The 20,244-nt window shown below is 43.5% G+C and overlaps 1 protein-coding gene across 1 annotated transcript in view; it reads right to left on the bottom strand.

Moving 5' to 3' along the window:
* The window catches only part of LOC119140924 (netrin receptor DCC-like), a 156,821-nt gene that overhangs the window by 44,009 nt on the left and 92,568 nt on the right, over positions 1-20,244 (bottom strand). Inside the window, exons 11-13 of the mRNA XM_037372586.1 lie at positions 11,142-11,237; positions 7,056-7,234; positions 2,680-2,818 (exon numbers count right to left, since the gene is read on the bottom strand). Coding sequence (XP_037228483.1) covers positions 2,680-2,818; positions 7,056-7,234; positions 11,142-11,237 — 414 coding nt within the window. The remainder of the gene's footprint in view (positions 1-2,679; positions 2,819-7,055; positions 7,235-11,141; positions 11,238-20,244) is intronic.

Consider the following 20,244-nt stretch of genomic DNA (forward strand, 5'->3'; position numbering starts at 1 on the left):
TAATTTCAGTCTTGTCACGTCAGCTGCTCCTCGCTGGAAGCATCTTCACATCTTTCTTAGCCTGAAGTAGGCAAGCTGCAACGCAAGCTCACAGATCTTTGAGAAGACTCTTAATCCTCAGCAATGCCCAGCATGATGTGAGCTCCCACACTGCTGGGGGAGTTTGCATTAGTGTTTTGGCCATTATTGCCACTGCTGCTGCTGCTGCTGTTGCTTATTACTATTATTATTTTATTTTTTTTTTAAGAGGGTTGTGTTGCATTTAAAAGCTACTCAGCTTGTAGCTGGCTTGGGACACTGGCTCATCAGTTGAAACACAGCATACAAAAAGAAACATCTGGGACTGCCTTGCTCTTCCAGAGAACTGCAAGAGATAACCCTTTTCATAAATGAATCACACTTGATTTTAAAAGCAAAATGGTCCTGCTCTACTTTTGCTAAGCCTATCCTGCAATATTCTCCACCTTCACATAAATGATCGTATTCCTACCAAAGCGCGTCCATCTCTTTGTATGTAAACGGCGTCTTTATCTGAAATACTATTTTCCATTCTCTGATATTAATCCTTTTGATGTGTTTTCATGAACTAACCCTTTCCCTTCCTAGACTTTCCGTTTTTTGGGAGGCTAAACTAGGAAAGCTTGTAAGCCCCCTCCTGTAACATAGGCTTTCCATCTGGTAATTACCACGTGGGTCCCGCTGAGCGACTGAAGTTGAACTCTGCGTTCAGCAGATTGTGAACAGAAGATACCAAGAGAAAAATCAAAGCTTTAGATGTTTCCCTTAGCACACATTAACACCCCTCGTATCAGTAAGACTTGTGTAGGCAGATCTGGGGATGGAAGTTGGCTCTGAGAGCTGCTTTTGAATTATGGGCATAACAGGCTCTCCCTAGCCATGGTAGTAATCTCTAGTGAGTTCTGTACCGATGCTGATACGTACGGTCTTTAATATCATTACGGGAAATTCAACATGTGGAATGGGTACAAAACAGGCAATAAAGATCGGCAGTGCAGGATGCCCTTAATTAACAGAGCTGCTCCATCAAGCTCAGATAATTGTATTGAAATCACATGGGAAAATCTAAGGACATATGCAACCCCTCTTCTTTTCCCTTTGTTAATTAACTGGCAAGTACTGTGGTTTTCATTTTAAAAAGCCCCCAACAAATCAATATTTACCAGCAGGCTTCATTTGGTATCTGCTGGTAGAAACCAATTTGTAATGGCACCTAGAGTATTTTCAAGGCCAACAGTCACCCTCAGGAAAATACAGCCCTTTCTGCATTGCCGTCCATATGTACATATTGCTGTCTCCAACAGATGCAGAAGAAAAATATATTAAGCAAAACCACAGACACTCTTATCTATGGGTAAGGGACTACAGCAAGATACATAGGCGATCATAAAGAATGTGGAAAATCCAGCAGTTCAACAGCTTATTCTAAAAGAAATGCAAATTTCATGGAAGACCCACCCTTGTTTAAAGACAACCTGAGTATCAGTGTAGGCGCTGCCATTAACAACTATGTGATAACTAGAAGTAAAGCCCAGGCATAATATTACCCCACTGTGGTTAACCAAAGGCACACGAAAGAGAGATCACTACCTCTCCAGCCCCCTTTTTGAATATTTTTTCCCCCCTGAACTAGGGTTACATGTGATATGTATCTGCTGTCTGTAATCAAAACGGCATTTAGCCCCCTTCAGAACTGGAGCATCTTCCAGGTCATAGTTTCCTGCTTGGAAAACACCACTCAAATGCTTGAGAAGAGCAGTTAAATGAAACCTCCACAGCGTAGTCGTTCATTATAATCACAGTTAATATTAACAAATGGCTGCTTGTTGGGAATGAAATAAAAATGTTGAAAATAAAACCACCAAGCATAGATGAATGAGATGCCTTACCAAACGGTCAGCAGGGAACAGATAAAAGTCACCATTTTGCACAGGGTAGATAATTGTAGCTTTACAAGAAATAATGTGCAACCTGAAAAGACTGCTCACTTGACTGTTAATTTTTTTCCCCCGTTTCTAACTTTAAATTTCCCCACCGCCATTTCTAATTTTTGCCCCTAATTTTGTCTCTACTTTTGCACACACAGTTTCAATCAATGTAACCCTGTAGGTCTTGGCTGGACTGATGTACAAGAGCAGAGCAAATAAGCTAAGATGTGTCCACCCAGTAGTAAGAACACACCCGTGAGTCAAGACCTCAAGTCAAGAAGGATGTGAGTTAGACAGAGGCAGTCACTGAGTCCTTTTTACTAAGTGGATACGATGAGAAGTCATGAACTTGAGACAAAACCATGTAAAACTTCGTACGTCGAAATTGTGAAGTAGCAAAATCATTATCTAATAATAAGAGAATAATCCTTCTCACCTGATCTTGGATTTCTTTGAAAAATGAAAACTACTTTAAATCATTAGAAGTCACAGCTCCTCATGATATCAGAGGGCAAAGTATTACACACACGTATTCCCACCTCCTAACTTCTTGCAGCAACACCAGAACTCAGCGGAATGACTGCTCTGCTGTGCTGCCCGTGAAAAAAAAATAAATGAAGAAATACACTTTGTGCATATGCTGCCAGCTTATGGAGTTAGGATGAGCTTGTACCAGGCTTTTTATGAGAAATACAACCCCCAAAGCAAGACTCCCCAGCAGCTCCGGCCGTACCTGCTTCGTAGGTGGTGGCGTGCGCTGTCATGCTCCAGGTGCTGGACCGCCGGCCTTTGGTGACCATGACGGAGAACTCGTACATAGTGTTTGGCTTCAGCCCTATCACCGTGTGACTCAGGGCGGTCGTGTCTGCCGACTGCAAAGAGAGGGAGCGCACAACATCTTTAAAGCCACCCTTCTGGCTGGTCGCCAAGCAAAACGCAGTTACAACGGATGCCTTTTCCAAGCAAAAGAGCTCTACTGCTACTGCACACCTTAACGGGAGTATTTTTAGTACCATAGGCAGTTAAATAAATTATTGTGATGCTTTCTCTTTTCCCAGACAAAGCAATTTGCCATGCATTTTTTTCCAATGTAAATTTTGTCCTTCATATGGATATGCATTCATATGCCCATATGCAGACAAAAAATAGGAGCGTTTCCATTTACTTGTTTCCAGTCTCTTTGATGGGTTTCTTCTAAAAAAAAAATAATTTTTAACGTCTACTTATTTTTAGTGGAGGCTCAGAAATCATTTTGAGCCCCAGGATGGCCCCAATTATGGCTTCCCATTTCTGGGGTGAACACATATTTATGACAGAGATCGAAATATGACCCAGGACCCCTGCATAAAGATGCATTTTTGTATTCATAAACCACACTTTTGCTTGGTTAAATATAATATGCTTACATATTAGATTATATTTGAAACATAACATTGATTTGCCTTACTGTGATGTGTTATGAACAACTAAACATATTGCTGTTGATGTGAATATTAAAGACTTAATTTATTTTAGCTGATTTAGCTTTTTACCTCAGCCTGCAGTAAGGAACAATCTGAGCCAAACTGCTCTAGTATCAAAGGAGACAAGTGAGAAGAAAATTATTGGACAAATTGGTGACAACTGAATAAAATCAATTCCCACGCTTTTCAAGCTACAGAGCCTGGTGTGCAATCCTCCAGCCTGGACAACTTACAGGCCAGTGAGTAAACGTGGTGCACACTTTTACACGTCTGTATGTCTACGGACTAGAGTTAACTGAGTAAGGACAACATGCAGATGACTCTGCATCGCAGGACTACCTTGATACTCATGGTTGGGAAGCGGTTCACAAGAAGGCATCTTGCTGGCATGCATCGGTAACGCCATTTCGACGCTAAATTATCAGCTGATTCAAAAATAAATTGCCCTTTACTAAAAACAGGATGTCAAGTTTCCAGCACGCCACAGGCTAAAGCAGTAAAATATTACTATATTCAAGGGGGAGGGGGAGAAATTTCCTTTGCAGAGACATGAATGCATGGGCTATTGGTTGGAATCGAGGAGCTTAAAGGTCTTTGCCGACCTAAATGATTCTGTGGTTCTATATATGCCTACTTATATGGTTCTATATATGTTACTTAATAGGAGGACTTAATGCAATACCAGATTTTATCCTTTTCATACTCAAGTAAAACTCCCAGCTCTTGAAAAGCAGCCGTTTTGCAACTTATCTGTACTAGGGGTTTGCTCCAGCAGAGAATCTCCCTCTATAAAAAGTCTTATTGAAGAAAAGACATTGCTTCTAACCTGTGTGTTCATAAACTACTCAGTCAAACTACTCAGGCACTTGCCAGAGACGGTAAAATCTACCTGCTGGAGTTTATATAAATTATTCTTTGAGTAAAGGCTGGATTTCAATATAGGGAATAATAATTTTCTCCCCCTGAAAAGATTTTGGAAGAAATGAAATAATTTATGGCATAAAATACTCCTCAGCATGACTGAGGGTAGCTAAATCTGATAACTATCACTGTGAAAGCCCTCAGATATTACACACAATGAGGAAAAATTCACATGGAAAAAAAATAGGGTTTGAACCTATTCCTGGACAAAACAGTCTTTAGTAGAAAATAAAGAGGTTGGGTTCTTTTTTTGTAAAAAGGAAGTTATTTGTCTCCAGCGGAGTGTTTTTCTTTGACTGTTTCGCTCAGTACTAAATATTAGCATCTCAATAGTCAAAACATCCTTGAAGTCAACAACCCATTGAGATGAAGGAGGTGTAACTGGAGCGAGTATCTTTAGTAATGCCACGCCATGCGTGTTTCGGATGGTCTGTACAAAGTAAAGTTGGCAGGGCGAAGCTGAATTTATAAACTTTCCACCTTCCATGGGAAAGGCTGAACCCTTCATTATCTTAGATGTGATATATGGTTTTGAAGCAATGGGAGACTTTAATGGGAAAATTTCAAAAGACTGGGAAATTCAATGCCCACGCACAGGCAAGTGCTTTGGAACCTATTTGTGAGCCTGACCCAAACCCTTCCAAAGGAAACAGAAGTGTTCCCCGCTGTTTTCCAAGAATAACACAATAAGGTTTTATCTTGTTTCCTTGAGAAAACGTGGTCGTTTCAAGCAAGCAGACCCTCCAGAAAGATTTTTGATTGTTTCTGCTTCTGGCTGATTGAACTGGAAAAATGAATCAGACCGGCTCTTTACATGTTACTCACAGACTGGCCAAACTAGAGATGGTGGCAAAAAAAAAAGGTAATTCCACTCTTGCTCCTCTCCTGCTCCTAGAGCCCTGCGTGGTGGCTCTGGAAGAGATGCCCACCTGCTCATTCTAGCAGAAGGCCAATGAGCTCAACACCTCCAAGCAGGACCTGCTTCTCCCACGCAGTGGATTAACAGGGTTATTCTTTAAGCATTTTTGCTGCCCCCCCCCCCCCCCCCATTTTCCACCGCGTGCAGCTCAGTACGTGCACTGGGAAATCAGAGAAAATGCTACGATGGACATCATGCTGCCTTTGCTGAAGCTCTAGTTTCATCCCGAGAGCTGCAAACTGGGACTCGCCGTGCTTCCCTGTGCTGTGCTCCTCATTTCCTTGGGCATGGAAATCCATCTCTAAATAGCAGTCAGATCAAGGTAGGGCACCCAAAATATTACAACGCATCATTTTGGCACCCGTCATTATCTAAGAGCTCGTTACAACTGCACGAGCCTACAAACCTTGGGTCTAATATTGCAGATCGTCAGGTCAGCATGGGAGGTTGCCAGCAGTACGGCAGCAGAGGTAAAAGCAAGGTACGGAATTTTATACCTAGTCAAGATGGGCTATTACTTAAAGGCATGGACTTTTACACCTTGTAAAGATGTGCTATTATTTAAAAGATTTACAGTGGGTCAGCACCAGCAGACCTGAGTCTCCTCTGAGCTGGCGTGAACACAACCCAGGAGTAACGCAACCAACGTGGGTAGTTTGCGGCAGCAGACGGACACAGCTGAGTGCCAGCGAGCACAGTTCTGATGGAGCCGTGTAAGGGGGAGAGCCAAAAAATCACACCCAGCAAAGGGACTGAAGGCAAGAGATTCTCCACCATCATTCCCACGTCTTCTAAAAATGACCTGGGAAAGATCTCATGAGTATAGAGTCCGTAGGACAAGTGTACCCCAAATCTGAAAGAGGTGGAGAGCCTTCCTCTGAGGTGTTGGAAAGGTCAGCCTCTATCCAGACACACTGCTCAGGCTCTGACCGGAGGAGCCTGAGGGCTGGATAGAGCATGGCCTGTTCCACAGTCCTTGTAAAAATGACTTGTACGAGGCTGCTTTTGTTAGAACAGAGAACAGTCAAAAAATGAGGCATCCACTTGCAGTATAAAAATACATCCATAGCAAACAACTCACTATGGATCGATACGATCCTTTAGGCAAGCGAAAACAACTATTATGGTAGGGCACGGGAGGAAGGACATGCTTGTCATGGGGAAGGTGGATGTTATATGAGATGCAATATAGAAGCTGACGATAGTGGGGAAAGGTAGCTTCTTGCTCAAAACCAAGCAAACAAAAAAGCCTAAATAAAGGCTGTGCTTGTTCCTTCCCATTCCCTGTCCCACCGTATCTCTTTGCTGAACTGCACGGGCTCTGGTACTGCTTTCATGGGGACTTGAAAAGCAATTTCCATACAGAAAGTAGTGTGCTGCTCTCATATCCGCTCAAATTGAGTTTTCTCAGAATTTCTCAGAAATTCACCTTTGGTTTTTGCTATTTGGGATAACAGTAATAGGGGTGGTTGGACTTGTGACACAGTGTGGGTGGGTTTGCAATTGGTGTATCTTCCTATTCATGCTGAGCTATTGTGCTACCAAATCTGTGACTAATTTATATCTGACTGATAAAGATTAAAGATCAACATTTTCAACAATTGGCATGAGGAATTAAAAGGTGGCATTTTCATCCAGCTAAACACACAGGTTTCTAGGAAGCAGTAGTTACTCAGGCAAGTTTCCTTTTGGTTAGAATGGGAATTTTGGTTGAGGGGCGTTCGTAAAAAGCCAATTCGGAGCCTTTGAAAATAAAATATGAACAGATGAAGTAGCTCATAAATTCATAACGTGTTAAAATTTCACCTTGTACTTAGCACTTGTCGAATAGCTCATTTTCCATCGGACCGTGTAGAAGCGAACCTCCGTAGTCTTTTGGTTCTTTGGGACAGAGTTGTCTGCCCAGATGACCCTCACTGCATCATGAGTAAGTGCAACAGCCTGGACACCTACTGGTGGGAGCATGGGGGTGGAGATATCTGGGACTGAGGTAGGGAAATCATCAAGCAAAGGATAAAAATCAACTTCTAATGGATCAATGGGGTCTGGGTCCATACATCACCAAATGAGCATTCCAAAATAAATGAATAGGTAAGTTAAACAGAAAAACAAAATGAAACACAACACAAACAGCCACCAAGGGGCACACATCACAATGGGTTAAATGCATGGCATTAATGAGGAGGAGGAACATGAGGAGAACAGAAAGAAAGGCATTAATGCAAAATGAGAACGCATCAGCAACATTTCAGTTACATCACTACAACAAAACTAACCGGCGCTAAGTGTTATTTTTCCTGACAGGGATAATGGTTAGACTGGATGATCTTAAAGGTCTTTTTGTCTTTTCCAACCTAAATGATTCTCTGAAAAATACTTCCAAGTATGCTGTGTTTTCTTCACACGAGATGCATCAACGCACAGTGTGTCTCTATAACTTTATTTACATTTTCCTAAAAAAACGAATCACTTAAATGATATATTATCAGAAATGCCTACAAAGTGGAGGGTGCGTTGTCTTCCAACCTGATTTACAGACACAACAACCTCTCGCATGCGTAGGATGACCCAACATCTGCTAGGCAAACCAGAACATAACCATTTCTGAAGAAAGATCATCTTGCACTTGTTGGTTTAAGATTGTCAGCACATTAGTTGTGTTAAACGTGCACTTCCAGGCGTGGAGACATGGATAATCTTCAAGCGGGCTTCTTCCACGAGGAACAAGCACAGCTCCTCTCCCACGTCCCTGTGATCGGGTGGTCTTTGGGGACCAAGACACTGAGCACCATGTGCATGCCACAGCGGTGTGCTATGCAACATCAGAGGTTAATTCTGGCCGGCTTAATTATTGAGACAGTGGTACATTTAATTTCACTTCCAGAAGTTGAGATCTGAGTGGCATGCTCACACCTTCAGTGAACTGAGGCTGCTGAGATTACTGTGGCCACGATTCTCCTGCCACTTTGCTGCAGAGAAGGTTTCTCTAAGTTATGGTGGTGTGAGAGAGGAACCAGACCATGGGTCAGATTACTGCTGTTACAGTCACGGGGAAAATAAAGAAAACCACCAACCACCCACGTACAGAATTCCTCTCCAGCATTCGGTTCGGCCCCGATGACATTCACGCTCTTGGTTTCTCCAGGGCTCTGTTGGGGCTGCACAGTGATGGCACCCATGTAGGAACCACAGACCATTTCTACTCTGTTTGAATACCTCTGGTCCTTGTTGTCTCAGCCAGCCAGCTTCTGACCTATCTTACTGACCTTACTTACTGATTCGTTATTTACCAGTTGTGATTTTTCTAAATACAATTCCAAAATGCAGTGGGCAAAGTGCGCCAAAGCAAGCCAAAAGGTTCCTTGGCTTGTTTTTTTTTCCCCCTAAAATAATGTGCTAATTAATTAATCAAAGCATAAATGACTCTAATTCCTAACTGATAGTTGCTAGAGTTTGCTCCATGTGCAATTCCAGCTCCTGACACTCTTTGACCACCCCTGTTTTACAGTTTCGGAATTCTTATTCAGACCTTTGGGAGGTCACAGCCTTCAGAGGGAAAAACAGAGGCGACAAGGATCTTTAAAACGTACGATAAGCCATGAGGTTCAACCTGCCTCTTGTGTTGCTTCTTTCATCAAAAATTGCTTTATAAGAAGTTTTAATACGAGTGTTGAAGGAGATGAAGCAACCTGGTTGTTGCTGTAGTGATCCAGAACTCAAACACATGGGGAGGAATGGGCGGCTGAATCTCTTCTTTGCCTCAACCTGGGGAATCAAGGTTCTGCAAGTTGAAAACTAACAGTTTCTTTTCCTGAAGTTTTCCAAAAGAACTGGCTGTAAACTTTGGCAGGTGAGCAATGCCTGTTCCTGTTGGGGTTTGTAACAAACAAAACAATGGAAGCTGATGTGACTGGAGGAGCCAAATTGGCATTTTAGCAAATGCTACGCTTCCCTTCGATTTTTCCTTCCCATACTGACACCTGAAGTCCTGCTGTAGAGGACATTATGAAATGGTCAGTGTCAATCGATCAAGATAATTCAGTTTCTGAAACATGTCGCCACTGACCTGAGGAAGAGGCAAATGTCTATAATCCCAGGGTGGCTGAAAACAGGTCCCTAAGTACCACCTCCACGTTCCACCAAAGTTTCCTTTGCTATTATTTTACACGTGGACATCTGTCAGCTGGAAATCGCCATCATCTTGACAGAAAAGAGTTTCTGGCTCTCTTTGGAGTTGCTTTGCAAATATTGCATGTTACAGAACTTCAGTTTGCCCACCACAGCCACACAAGCACCCACCAAAGTATGTCTATCTGGATAGATACATGGGCACACAAAGCCACTGGGTTTGGTTTTCTTTGGTGCCCAGGGTGTGTCAGCTCACCCACTGCTGGGGGAACACAGTTCTTGCACTTTCCTGCTTCAAGAAAAGAGGTTTTTGAGATGTTCCTCCACGAACAACCCAGGCCACCAGCTCCTTTCAGAGGCTGCATCCCATGGGCGGGAGGTGGTTGGATGATGCTCTGGGTACGGGTGTCTCTCAGCAGTAAGAAAGAAGCACGGAGTTGTGCTGCTCCCAGATACGGTTCACCAAACCAGAGCCCAAGCCTGAATTACCTTGTTCACACCTGGATATCATTTTGTTTATGAGAAGTTATATATACAGACATAAACTCATCAGGTAATTTTGAAATAGAATCAACAAGGAACTAAAAACTTCAAACTAAAAGTATATATAGATCCTGAGGCAAAGTCACTGGAAGATTTTACAAGACACATGCTCAGCAGGAATGACCTCTGTAGACTCCAGACAAGAAAGATTAATAGTTTTGAGCCAGAAGTTCCCTGACACTTATTATATCTAAGGTACCTTGTTACAATTGCCCTTGATGGTGTAATTAATCTCTTTTTTTTTTTTTTCCCCTCTCCTTCTAACTTTCCAAGATTTCTTATAGGAATACTTCACAAGACCACATGGATAACAGCTGTTTTTCCTTGGACAGCCACAGAAGTGCCATTTGGTGGGTTTATTCCTCACGGTCCACCCAAGCCAGCGTCAGTGATCGGGTTTGCTCTCAGTGACACAGCTCCCTTTCCAGGCAGCTCTGAACACCATGGGTGAAACACGAGAAAAAAAACTTCACCAAACGATGGGGTTGCTCCAGAGGAAAACCACCTTTTCTTTTTGTTTTTCTCTCAGTTCTGTTCTTTTAACTCCTCATCAGTCCCAACCACACACCAGTGATTGCAGAAAAGCCACAAAGTGGTCTGGAAGACAAGTGCTACACAAGAATAATTCTGATTTTATAACTTTGCTAGCACCCCAATAATACAGCTGTGAAAAACATCTGCCTAAAGGCACCCTGCTCCGTTACCACTGGGCAGTCCCTTCTGTGAGCCAGGAAAATCTCATCAGTGTGCTCCTTCCCCTTTTGCAACCTCTCTCCATGCTCCTGTAGATGTGCATGATGACAATGTGTTTTTCACTAATTCACTTTTACTTTAAACTGCTTTAAAAAGGCAGAAAACAAAACTAATTTAATCTGGGCTTCATTCAGCAAAGCTATTCATCTCTATTCTGCCCTGATCTTTAAATATTTACATTGTTTGGGAGTCATGCTTCTCCCAAGCCAACTTGCACCAAAGAGTAAGCACTTGTAAGTATCCCATTAAATTTATACAGCCAATTTCTGGAAAGGGTAAATAATTCATTCTATCTGTGTAGTTACAATAAAGTGGAAAATGAAGCCGATTTATTCTAGCGGCGACTTTGAGGTTGCAGAGCTCTTCCCTTCCATTGCCTTGACCAAAATATTTTGCTGAGCGTGCACCTTTGCAAGGCTCACAGTGGCTGCTGGGGAGCAGATTGTGCCACCGGCAGTGGCAACTCACCTGTCATTGACCTGGTGGTTGCGCTTTCGTACAGGGGCACCCCTTCGCCGGCGTTGTTAAAGGCCTTTAAGGAAATCACGTAATGGGAACTTGGCTCTGCAGGAGAAAACAAATAAAGCAAAACAAAACACACACTGTTAAGGTCAGGGATGCAGAAAGGATGAGCACTTTCCTGAAAAAAAAAATCAAGAAAAAGGAAAATACAATTAAGCAAATGCCTGTGCTAAGTAATGGGCACAGCTGCTGCCCATCCTTCTTGTTTCCCATTCCAAAGGTTTTATTAATCCCAGCCTCCAGGTGCTCTCTTCATCACTAGCGAGCTGCTGAAGTGCTCCCTTAAGCCACCTGCAGCTCTGCCTGCACAAGAAAGCTGGAACTGACTCCGTGCATCACCCACCACGGCTGACCCACGGCTCTGAGCAGGGGGAGCCTCGGCGGCGCTGCTACCCCTGGAGCTCCAAGGAGGTAGGGATGCAGCGGGACACCAGCTCAGCACAGCCCGCACAGGGATGAGCTGCTCGCCTGGGGATGACGCACGAAGAGATGGCTGAGGGTCACCAGCGATGCGTCGCCTTGGCATCCTGAGACTGGTACCAGTAAACAGCTCTCCAGTGCTGCTTGGGTGGAACTCGTGCTCCTCAACCCAGCCCAGAACAGCTCACGCACCCCCAGAATCTCCCTCTGGGTGCTGAGCAAAAAGCCTCCCTCCCTAATTTCTTGACCTCAGAATTACACCGCTAAGAGCCATTTCGCCACTTTTTACCCCCCTGCGGACTCCCTGCGCTGTGTTGTCAATATGAAGGATGTGGCAGACAACCAGTAACACAAGGAAATTCGTTTCTGGGTGCATGGACACCCTGCCCCACTTGTGAGCCCTTGCTTACTGTGGGGCTGTGTTAATTATCTCCCTAAATGAAAACAAAGTGAAACGAGCACATCAGTCCCATGGTGGGTTTTGCTGCAGCTTTCTGAGAAAAACAAGGCAATCCATTTTCCTGATTTTTTTCCACGTGAATTGCTTCACACACACACACACACACACACATTTTTAGTTTTTTTAGCTGTTCCTTCTATTTGTGCAGAAGAAAAGCGCAGCTGAATACATTGGGCGGTCATACACCTGCCAAAGATGGGAACTGCCTCCTCAGAGTTCTTTCCTGAAAAATAACAAATGTTTGTACGTGAGGAGGCATTTATTTAACGTGACATTGCAAAAGACCTGCTGCAGAATTACATATTTGATCTACATTAACACCAAATCAGCTCAGCATGATTAATACTATTACAGTGAATCTGAAATGAGTAAATAATCTTTAAGTACTTATTGCATATTGTTACTAATATTCTTGCCACCCACATACTTTGTACTCGATTTAACGTCCAGAAGAAACACTGACATATTTGTTTAATATTCAGGTGATTTCCATGCTTCTATCGCAAGGGACCTAAAGTTTAAAAATTGCCAAATGAATGACTGGTGCATTAATAACTCTCTGCACTAAGTATTGTATGGTTATTAATTCAGTTGGTACTCACAGTAATATCATTAGTCATAAGGAAATTATTTTGTATTCACAGAGGTGTAGTATATATTTTTGTATGATTTCCACAATATATTAGCATACTACTTTTAATTTCTAATTTCACCAGGTGTTGTAACTCTCCAGATTCCCCACGAATATTTATTTATTGAGCCATGAAATCGTTATTTAGCTGCGAGTTTAAGAACGTCACATTCAGTAGTTTCTGCGGAAGAAAAAGAAATCCATAGGCGCAGGCTAGACCGACTCCATCTCGCTCCCACCCATGTCCCGGCTGTTGCGCGTATTTAGGAGTATTTAGTTTATAAGGGCTAAGTTTATAAAGTGACCGCGGAGACAAGCGCCTCTGTAGAACAATCCATCCCACCCTACTATTGGTATTTAAGAAACAGAAGATGAATCAGCCCCTAAGGGTCGGTACGTATCGCCACTAATTATGGCCAGAGCAGAGATCTGGCCTCCACTCGGCTTAACTTTTAAATAATGACACATAAATTTGAAAAGAATGTCACCCTGAATGCTGATTTTTTAAACATGAAAGATCACTCGAGAAACTTGATTCTAGAAATTACTGTCCAAACCCCCAAACCCCCATAGAACTGTCACATCTAATCAAAATACATGGTAAATTCCCAGTAATGAATAAGCAAAGTGAGTGATTTACTATTAATTTGATCATGAAAAATATACTCACAAAACCTGATAAATTAGGTGGGAAAATGTGATAAGTTCATGGAAAATTTAAAAATGGTGACTCTGTAGCACATACTTCATTACAACTGCCCATTGAGTACAATATATAGTCTAGCAAATTTCATAAATTGAACCGACTGACACATGATTTATGTTTATAACTAGGTTGGGTAAGGTTACATTTGCAAAAATGAGGGATGATTGGGATAAGAATGCGATCTGTAGCTTTCTGTTAAAAACATGAAAAATTCAGGTGGTTAATTTGAGCTGCTGCTAACGAGTGATAAATAATTGCTTGAGCCTCCTCCTAGATAAGAGGGAAAAGGCAATTTGCCACGGTACAGTGTGTGAGCACAGTATTAGAGTTCGGTTTAGTCCGATACAGTGCAAAAGTGGAGAAGCATTAGTATTATCATGTGGCAGACAGTTGCTTTTTGAACTCTTATTGTCTATTAATAATACTTATGGGGTCACTCTGGTGCTCTTTTTGGTAAAATGCCACTGGCTGGAGTGGGAGTTCAAATGAGGAAAGCTTTTCAGTGTAAACCTACTAATCAGAGCAGCAGCTAATGGAACACAAGGGTCGTTAGCACTCCCGGCAGAAACACCCCAAAGAAACTCAATTGCAATGCAGCTGCAAGAATTCAGAGCTAAATTCTGATTTTTTTTCTCCACCGACTCCCATTTATCACAGCGAGGAACACAACTCCATAACAATGATGTTACCATTTGTATTTGCTCTTCTGCAGCAGAAGGAGAGAATTACATGCTTTTTTTTGTTGTTGTTTGCTTGTTTGTTTTTTTTTCCAGCAGAAGAAATCTCTTCTTGCCTTGGAAGAAGCTGAGCAAAGAATTCAGCTTTAATTAGAGCATCACCCAAGGATTGCCATGTCAGTATTGGTGTGCAACATGCTCTGGAAATAAAGTTGTGTTGTGCAGTTCAACTTGGGGGGAAAAAAAAGAAAAAAAAGAACAAGAAGTTCAAACTGAGCATGAACAAAATTGATTTCTTCTACTGACAGATGTGGTTACAGGAAAGCAAATAATCAGCAAATACCAACTCTATTCAAGATACCACAGTTCTTTTCTTCTTAAAGAGGGTAAAATTGTGACATCTTACAGCCATTACATGGGGTCTTTTGACAAATCTTGTGCTTTCACGTCTAATTTAATTTTCTCTTTAAACTATAAATATAAAATAAATGCTTGACCACTAGATGTGAACACCAATCCAAGGAAAGCTCCTCACCTTTAAACTACCATCTCAGAAAGAGGGTAGAGCACTCAGCTGACTTTCCAGATCAGCTCCCTTCTCCCTCAAATAAAAATTCATGCTCAAGCACTTGTTCTCACTTCCCATTTTAACCACTCCCTGACATGAGGGACCTGCAGAATGCTATACGGGTTGGTACCCTAGGAGAGCTGAAGGTAAGACGGGGTGTCCTGATCATCACGACAGCGCTGCTCAACCCCATCACACCACTCAGAGCTCCTGCCTTGTGCTTCAGAACAGCTGAATTTCTTCTAGTGCAACGTAGCGAATATGACAGCAATAAAGGTAAGTAATCTGCTCATTAATCTTCTCCTGATGCCTTTACCGGTGCCTTTCCTGATCCTAACCGACAGCGAAGTAGCAGTTCATTGAGCTCTCATCCCTTTCACTCTGCTTGAGCATCCGCGTGAGTCTGAGTACAGCATCCCAACATGTCCATGATGCCACAGCTTGCTGTGGAGGAAAGCTCCCAGCTTTTGTGCCCCCCCCCTCCTTTTTTTTTCTCCCCCATTATTAAGCTCTTTTTAACTGTAGACTCCTGAAGTCTACCCTTGGGATGGCAGACAGGAGTAAGGTATCCACCATGAGGAGCTACAGCCTCCCTGTAGACCAAGTGGGAACAAAGATACCTTGTCAAAACAGATGGGGTCTGCCAATATCCTGCAGTAAAAGGACAGGGCGGGGCCTGCAGCAAGAGAAATTCCTATTAGTTATTAGGAAAAAAAAAAATAAAAAATGAGGGCTGTCAAGCGCTGAGGCAGGGGCCCAGAGAGGCTGCGGAACACCCATCCATGAAGGTGCTCCCAAGTCCCCTGCACATGATGCTGGCACCACCCAGAGCTTCCTTCGAAGCCGGCCCTGCTTGAACAAAGACTTGGCCCATCCGACTTTAGGGATCCCTTCCAACCTAAGTCATTCTGTGCTAATTAATACCTGCTCACACAGGCGGGGTGAGAGCAGGAACCTGGCTTTGGTACCCAGCTGAGGAAGCTCTAAGCCAGCTGCTGACGCAGGACCCTTCTTCGGTCTTCCCTGTTGCTGTCACCCCTTGCTTCTCCAAAAGCATACTGACTCCCCTTTCTCAGCAACGAAAGGAGTGCAAACACAAATGCTAGATTTTGTTGGAAGCAGAGTAGCACCTGCAGGAAACGCCCCATTAAAAGAGAAAAGGTCTTCAAGAGAATTATGTCTATGCCCTGCGTGTCCTGCCATTGCCACCAATGCTGAAACACCCTCCGAAGGGCAGGAAAGCTATCATTCACTGTTCTCTCAAAAAGCAGCCAGGGAACAGCCTCCTTTACTCCTGTCTGGGTTTGTGAAAACATCGTACCTAGCAATTGATAGCACCAGTGATCAGTTCCTAGCCCTAGTAACGTTTGTTTATTTCCAAGGAAAAGGTAATCTACCTACCCGACAAATGTCCCCTGAAGCATAAACTCACAGACAAGAGTTATTGAATTCTGAGACATCAAGAGAGAAAAGCACCCCCAACACTGCGGTCAGATGTCACACACACACACACACTCAAGCCCCAAGCAGGCAGAGATCCTGCTCAAAAGGATTCTGAGGGGTTTCTCTGCAAATCTGGGAGGAATCCCTTCACCAGAGAGGGTGCTTGGGTCAGACCCTGGAGAAAACCTTCTGCATTCAGCAGACTGCTAAATAAATCTGTGCTTTGAGAGTGGCAGTGTTGGGGCTAGTCAGATATCCAGGCATAATAAGCCACGCCATGTGTGGCATTAGAGCATCAGCAGGGTCTCACCTGGGGGTCGGATGCCTGGAGGTGATTTGGCCACCTCCGTTAGCCTCCAGCAATGGACCGCACACCATCACCCAAAAAGAAAGGTGCCTGGACTCTGATTTTCCAAATATTCCCCGGGGCACCTAACGGCCAGCCGATTAAACTCCATTAAAAGAAACAACAGGTGATGTATTCCACCTCTTGGACCACATACACCTGGGCTGGAGGACAAAGCTTAGAAGCAGATTTTAGCACAATCTAGGGAAACGATATCCACACTTAAAAAAAAAAAAAGTATCTTTTAATCATATTAGCAAATGTAACTAGAAGTATACCAATAGAATAAACTATCATGACGAAATTCACCAATTTTCTCCTACGTTGTCACCTAGAAAACCACAGCTTTGTTTTATTTCTTCCAGACACTTTGTACATCAGCTGCATTTCAGTGGCGGAGGAGGAGATAATTTCTGTGATGTTACTTCATCGAAGGTATCGGGTAACTTGGGAAGGAGTCACTATTGGAAAGCCTAAATTGGGTAATAAAGAGCTCATGGATTGCTTTCAATAAAATAAGTGAAGTCACCTTTAACACAACCAAATTTGCATATATTTACATATTCTGGTAAGCTGAACAATCCATAATAACAGAGAAGAGCTTTGTTCAATTAAGTTAAACTTCCCAAATGTGTTAAAATTCCAGAATACATTTTCCAAGATGACAGAGGATGGGTCTGGTATCTCTGTGAATGGAAAGCCCAAACTGCACATTGTGGAACTTTGGCACGTTTTTCCCATGCCATTCATCCAATGTTCAATCAAAGTCACCTAATAAGCACCAAGAGTCCTAGTATGTCAATTCCTTCTGCTAAGGATCCGAAAAAGCAATGCAGATTGCTGATTGAGGCATCAAAATCAGAAAATTTTGGCCTGAGTGCTAAAGCCCAATTTAGATAATGATGTGCCTCACTGTTCTGGGGGTGCCTAGATATTTATAGGTGCTCTGGTCAATTCTGGAAGCATTTAACTTCTAAACCACTAGGGAAAGTGTCTAACAGAGCAAAGAAAATTTATAATAAGAATCTGTTAAGTGCTTTTATTTTAATGTAGTTCAGGAGAGGAACAGCAAGTCTGTATTTACAGTTGTTTTTAAGATGTCATCTCATCATGTGTTATGCCTGCTTGCTGATTTCTCTCGTGAGCTATGTCCTGTACGCATTATAAAACAAATTTATTTTTTTTTTAAACAAAGACTGCAATTTGAACACATTTAGAAATAGGTCTTGTCTCCTGTAGAGATGTGAACCTTTACAACTCCCGTGGTGCATTGCAAGCTCAGTGCACTCTGTGTCGGTAGGGATGCGAGACAACAAAAAAATCCCAATGCGCATCACATGCATTTGTTATTGATGTTACAAATGCAGCCAAATTCAGGGAAAGTAAAGTAGTGTAGCAGAAAATGAAGTGTAAGACATATGGACAAATGAATAAAAAATGAATAGCCGTGAGTTGAGATGCTTCCAGAGGAAATGCCGTTAATGCACCAGGAAGGTTAACCTGCATGGGCAAGGCTTCCTCAGGCACTCATATGCAAAAATAACAATGAAAGTTGCACCATGAGGAGAGGTTGCGTTTTCCTTTGGGAAAAATAAGTCTTTCATCCAAGCACCTGTAAGCCTGGGTCACTCAGCTGTTTTGATCACCTTGGCATCCATGATCAGTGACACTCCAAAAGGCAGAGTGTCATATCTGTCCTCTTCCCAGAAAAATCAGCCTTGCAACAAAGCTTCCTTTTGGTTTTTGGTAGAGGAATGAACATAAAGAAAAAAACCCCAACTCTTGGCTACCTGTATTATTCATATTATAATTTGGGATTAAGAGTCATTCTTAGGCATTCTGTTCTTTACTGACGAAGAAGGGAAATATTCAGCATTTTCTGTTCCATCTGCTGTCAATCGGACCCCAAACACTTTGTCGGGGCAGCCTGCTTAGCTGGTTTTTAACACCAGGACACTCTTAAAATCCACACCGTGTGGGGGAGTTGTGCTAGAGTCGTTCACAATGTGAGCCATTTGCAATGTAAAAAAATGCAGGGATCACAAACTGACCCTTTGCTTGGGAGCGATTTCCCCCTACTCTGTAAGAAAGCAAAGTCAAGGAGAAATGAAAGAAAATTGTTGCAGGAAGTATTTGCAGAAATGGCAGCATTACTTTAAACGACAATCAGTTTTCAAAGGCAAGAAAGAAAATGAACAGTCCCCGGAGTCTCGAAGTGCCTTTACTTGTTAATGTTGTGCTTTAATGTGATCTATGAGGGAAACAGTGAGATGCATAAAATTTAAATATTTTTGTTTGATTTTCACTGCTCTGTTTTGTAATAGAAATGCAAAGGGAAGAAAACAGCCCAAAACTACATTCAGAAAGCTTTTTTGTTCCTTTTCATGTCTTTGTTATAATCCACAACTGCCATCTGCAAAGATTAAAGCAAATGAAGAACCTTCTTTCTCTCCCTTCGCAATAAAATAAAATGTATTTTTGCCTCATCTATGCAGAAGGGTCAAATTTAATCCGATCCGTAGTAATGATGCAGGTGAATTTGACAGAACCCTTCGTATTCCTACTGCTATGGTTGTTTAAAATACCAATTCAGCTCAAAAAGCTTTATCTTCATTTCTTGTCACTAGCAACTGTCGATTGTTTAAGAGGGAGTAACTTTGAAAAGTCTTCTCTAGATTTTGCTTCAGATGATGCACTTTGCTTTCAGTGCTGGGCCAGGAGAATCAAAGGTTACAGTTAATCACAGACTCACAGCATGGTTTGGGTCGGGAGGGACCTCAAAGCCCCCCCGGGCCACCCCCTGCACCTCCACCCAGCCCAGGTGGCTCCAAGCCCCAGCCTGGCCTTGGGCACTGCCGGGGGCGGGGCACCCACAGCTGCCCCGGGCAGCCAGTGCCTCAGCACCCTCATGGGGAACAATTCCTTCCTAAGATCCAGTCTAAATGTCCCCTCTTCCACTGTAAAGCCATTTCCCATTGCCCTGTTGCTACAGGCCCTGGTACAAAGCCCCTCTCCAGCTTCCCTGTCAGCTCCTTCAGGTGCTGGAAGGTGCTGGAAGGTCTCCCCAGAGCCTTCTCCAGGCTGAACCACCCCAGCTCTCCCAGCCAGTCCCCACAGCAGAGGTGCTCCAGCCCCTGACCATCCCCGTGGCCTCCTCTGGCCCTGGTCCAGCAGGTCCATGTCCTCCCTGTGCTGAGGACCCCCGAGCTGGACGCAGCACTGCAGGGGGGTCTCACCAGAGTGGGGCAGAGCCCTCTCCCTCGACTGCCACCCACGCTGCCGGGGATGCAGCCCAGGGCACGGGGGGCTTTCTGGGCTGTGAGCGCACATCGCTGGGTCAAATCCAGCTTCTCATCCACCAGCGCCCCCAAGTCCTTCTGCCTGGGGCTGCTCCCAGTCCATTCTCCACCCAGCTGTATTTGTGCTTGGGGTTGCCCTGACCCCAACCTTGCACTTGGCCTTGTTGATCTTCATGAGGTCTGCCGGGGCCCACCTCTCCAGCCTGTCCAGGTCCCTCTGGATGGCATCCCTTCCCTCTAGCGCATCAACCACACTACACAGCTTGGTGTCATCGGCAGACTTGCTGAGGGTGTGCTTGAACGATCCCACTGCCCATGTCACCAACAAAGACGTTAAACAGCATTGATCCCAGTACCGACCCCTGAGGAACACCACTTGTCACTGGTCTCCACTGGGCATTGAGCCATTGATCGCAATGGAGTGTGACCATCCAGCCAATTCCTTATCCACTGGGCGGTCCCCTCCATCAGATCCACATCTCCCCAGCTTACAGACAAG

Source organism: Falco rusticolus, chromosome W (genome assembly GCF_015220075.1).
Source record: "Falco rusticolus isolate bFalRus1 chromosome W, bFalRus1.pri, whole genome shotgun sequence".
NCBI lineage: Eukaryota > Metazoa > Chordata > Aves > Falconiformes > Falconidae > Falco > Falco rusticolus.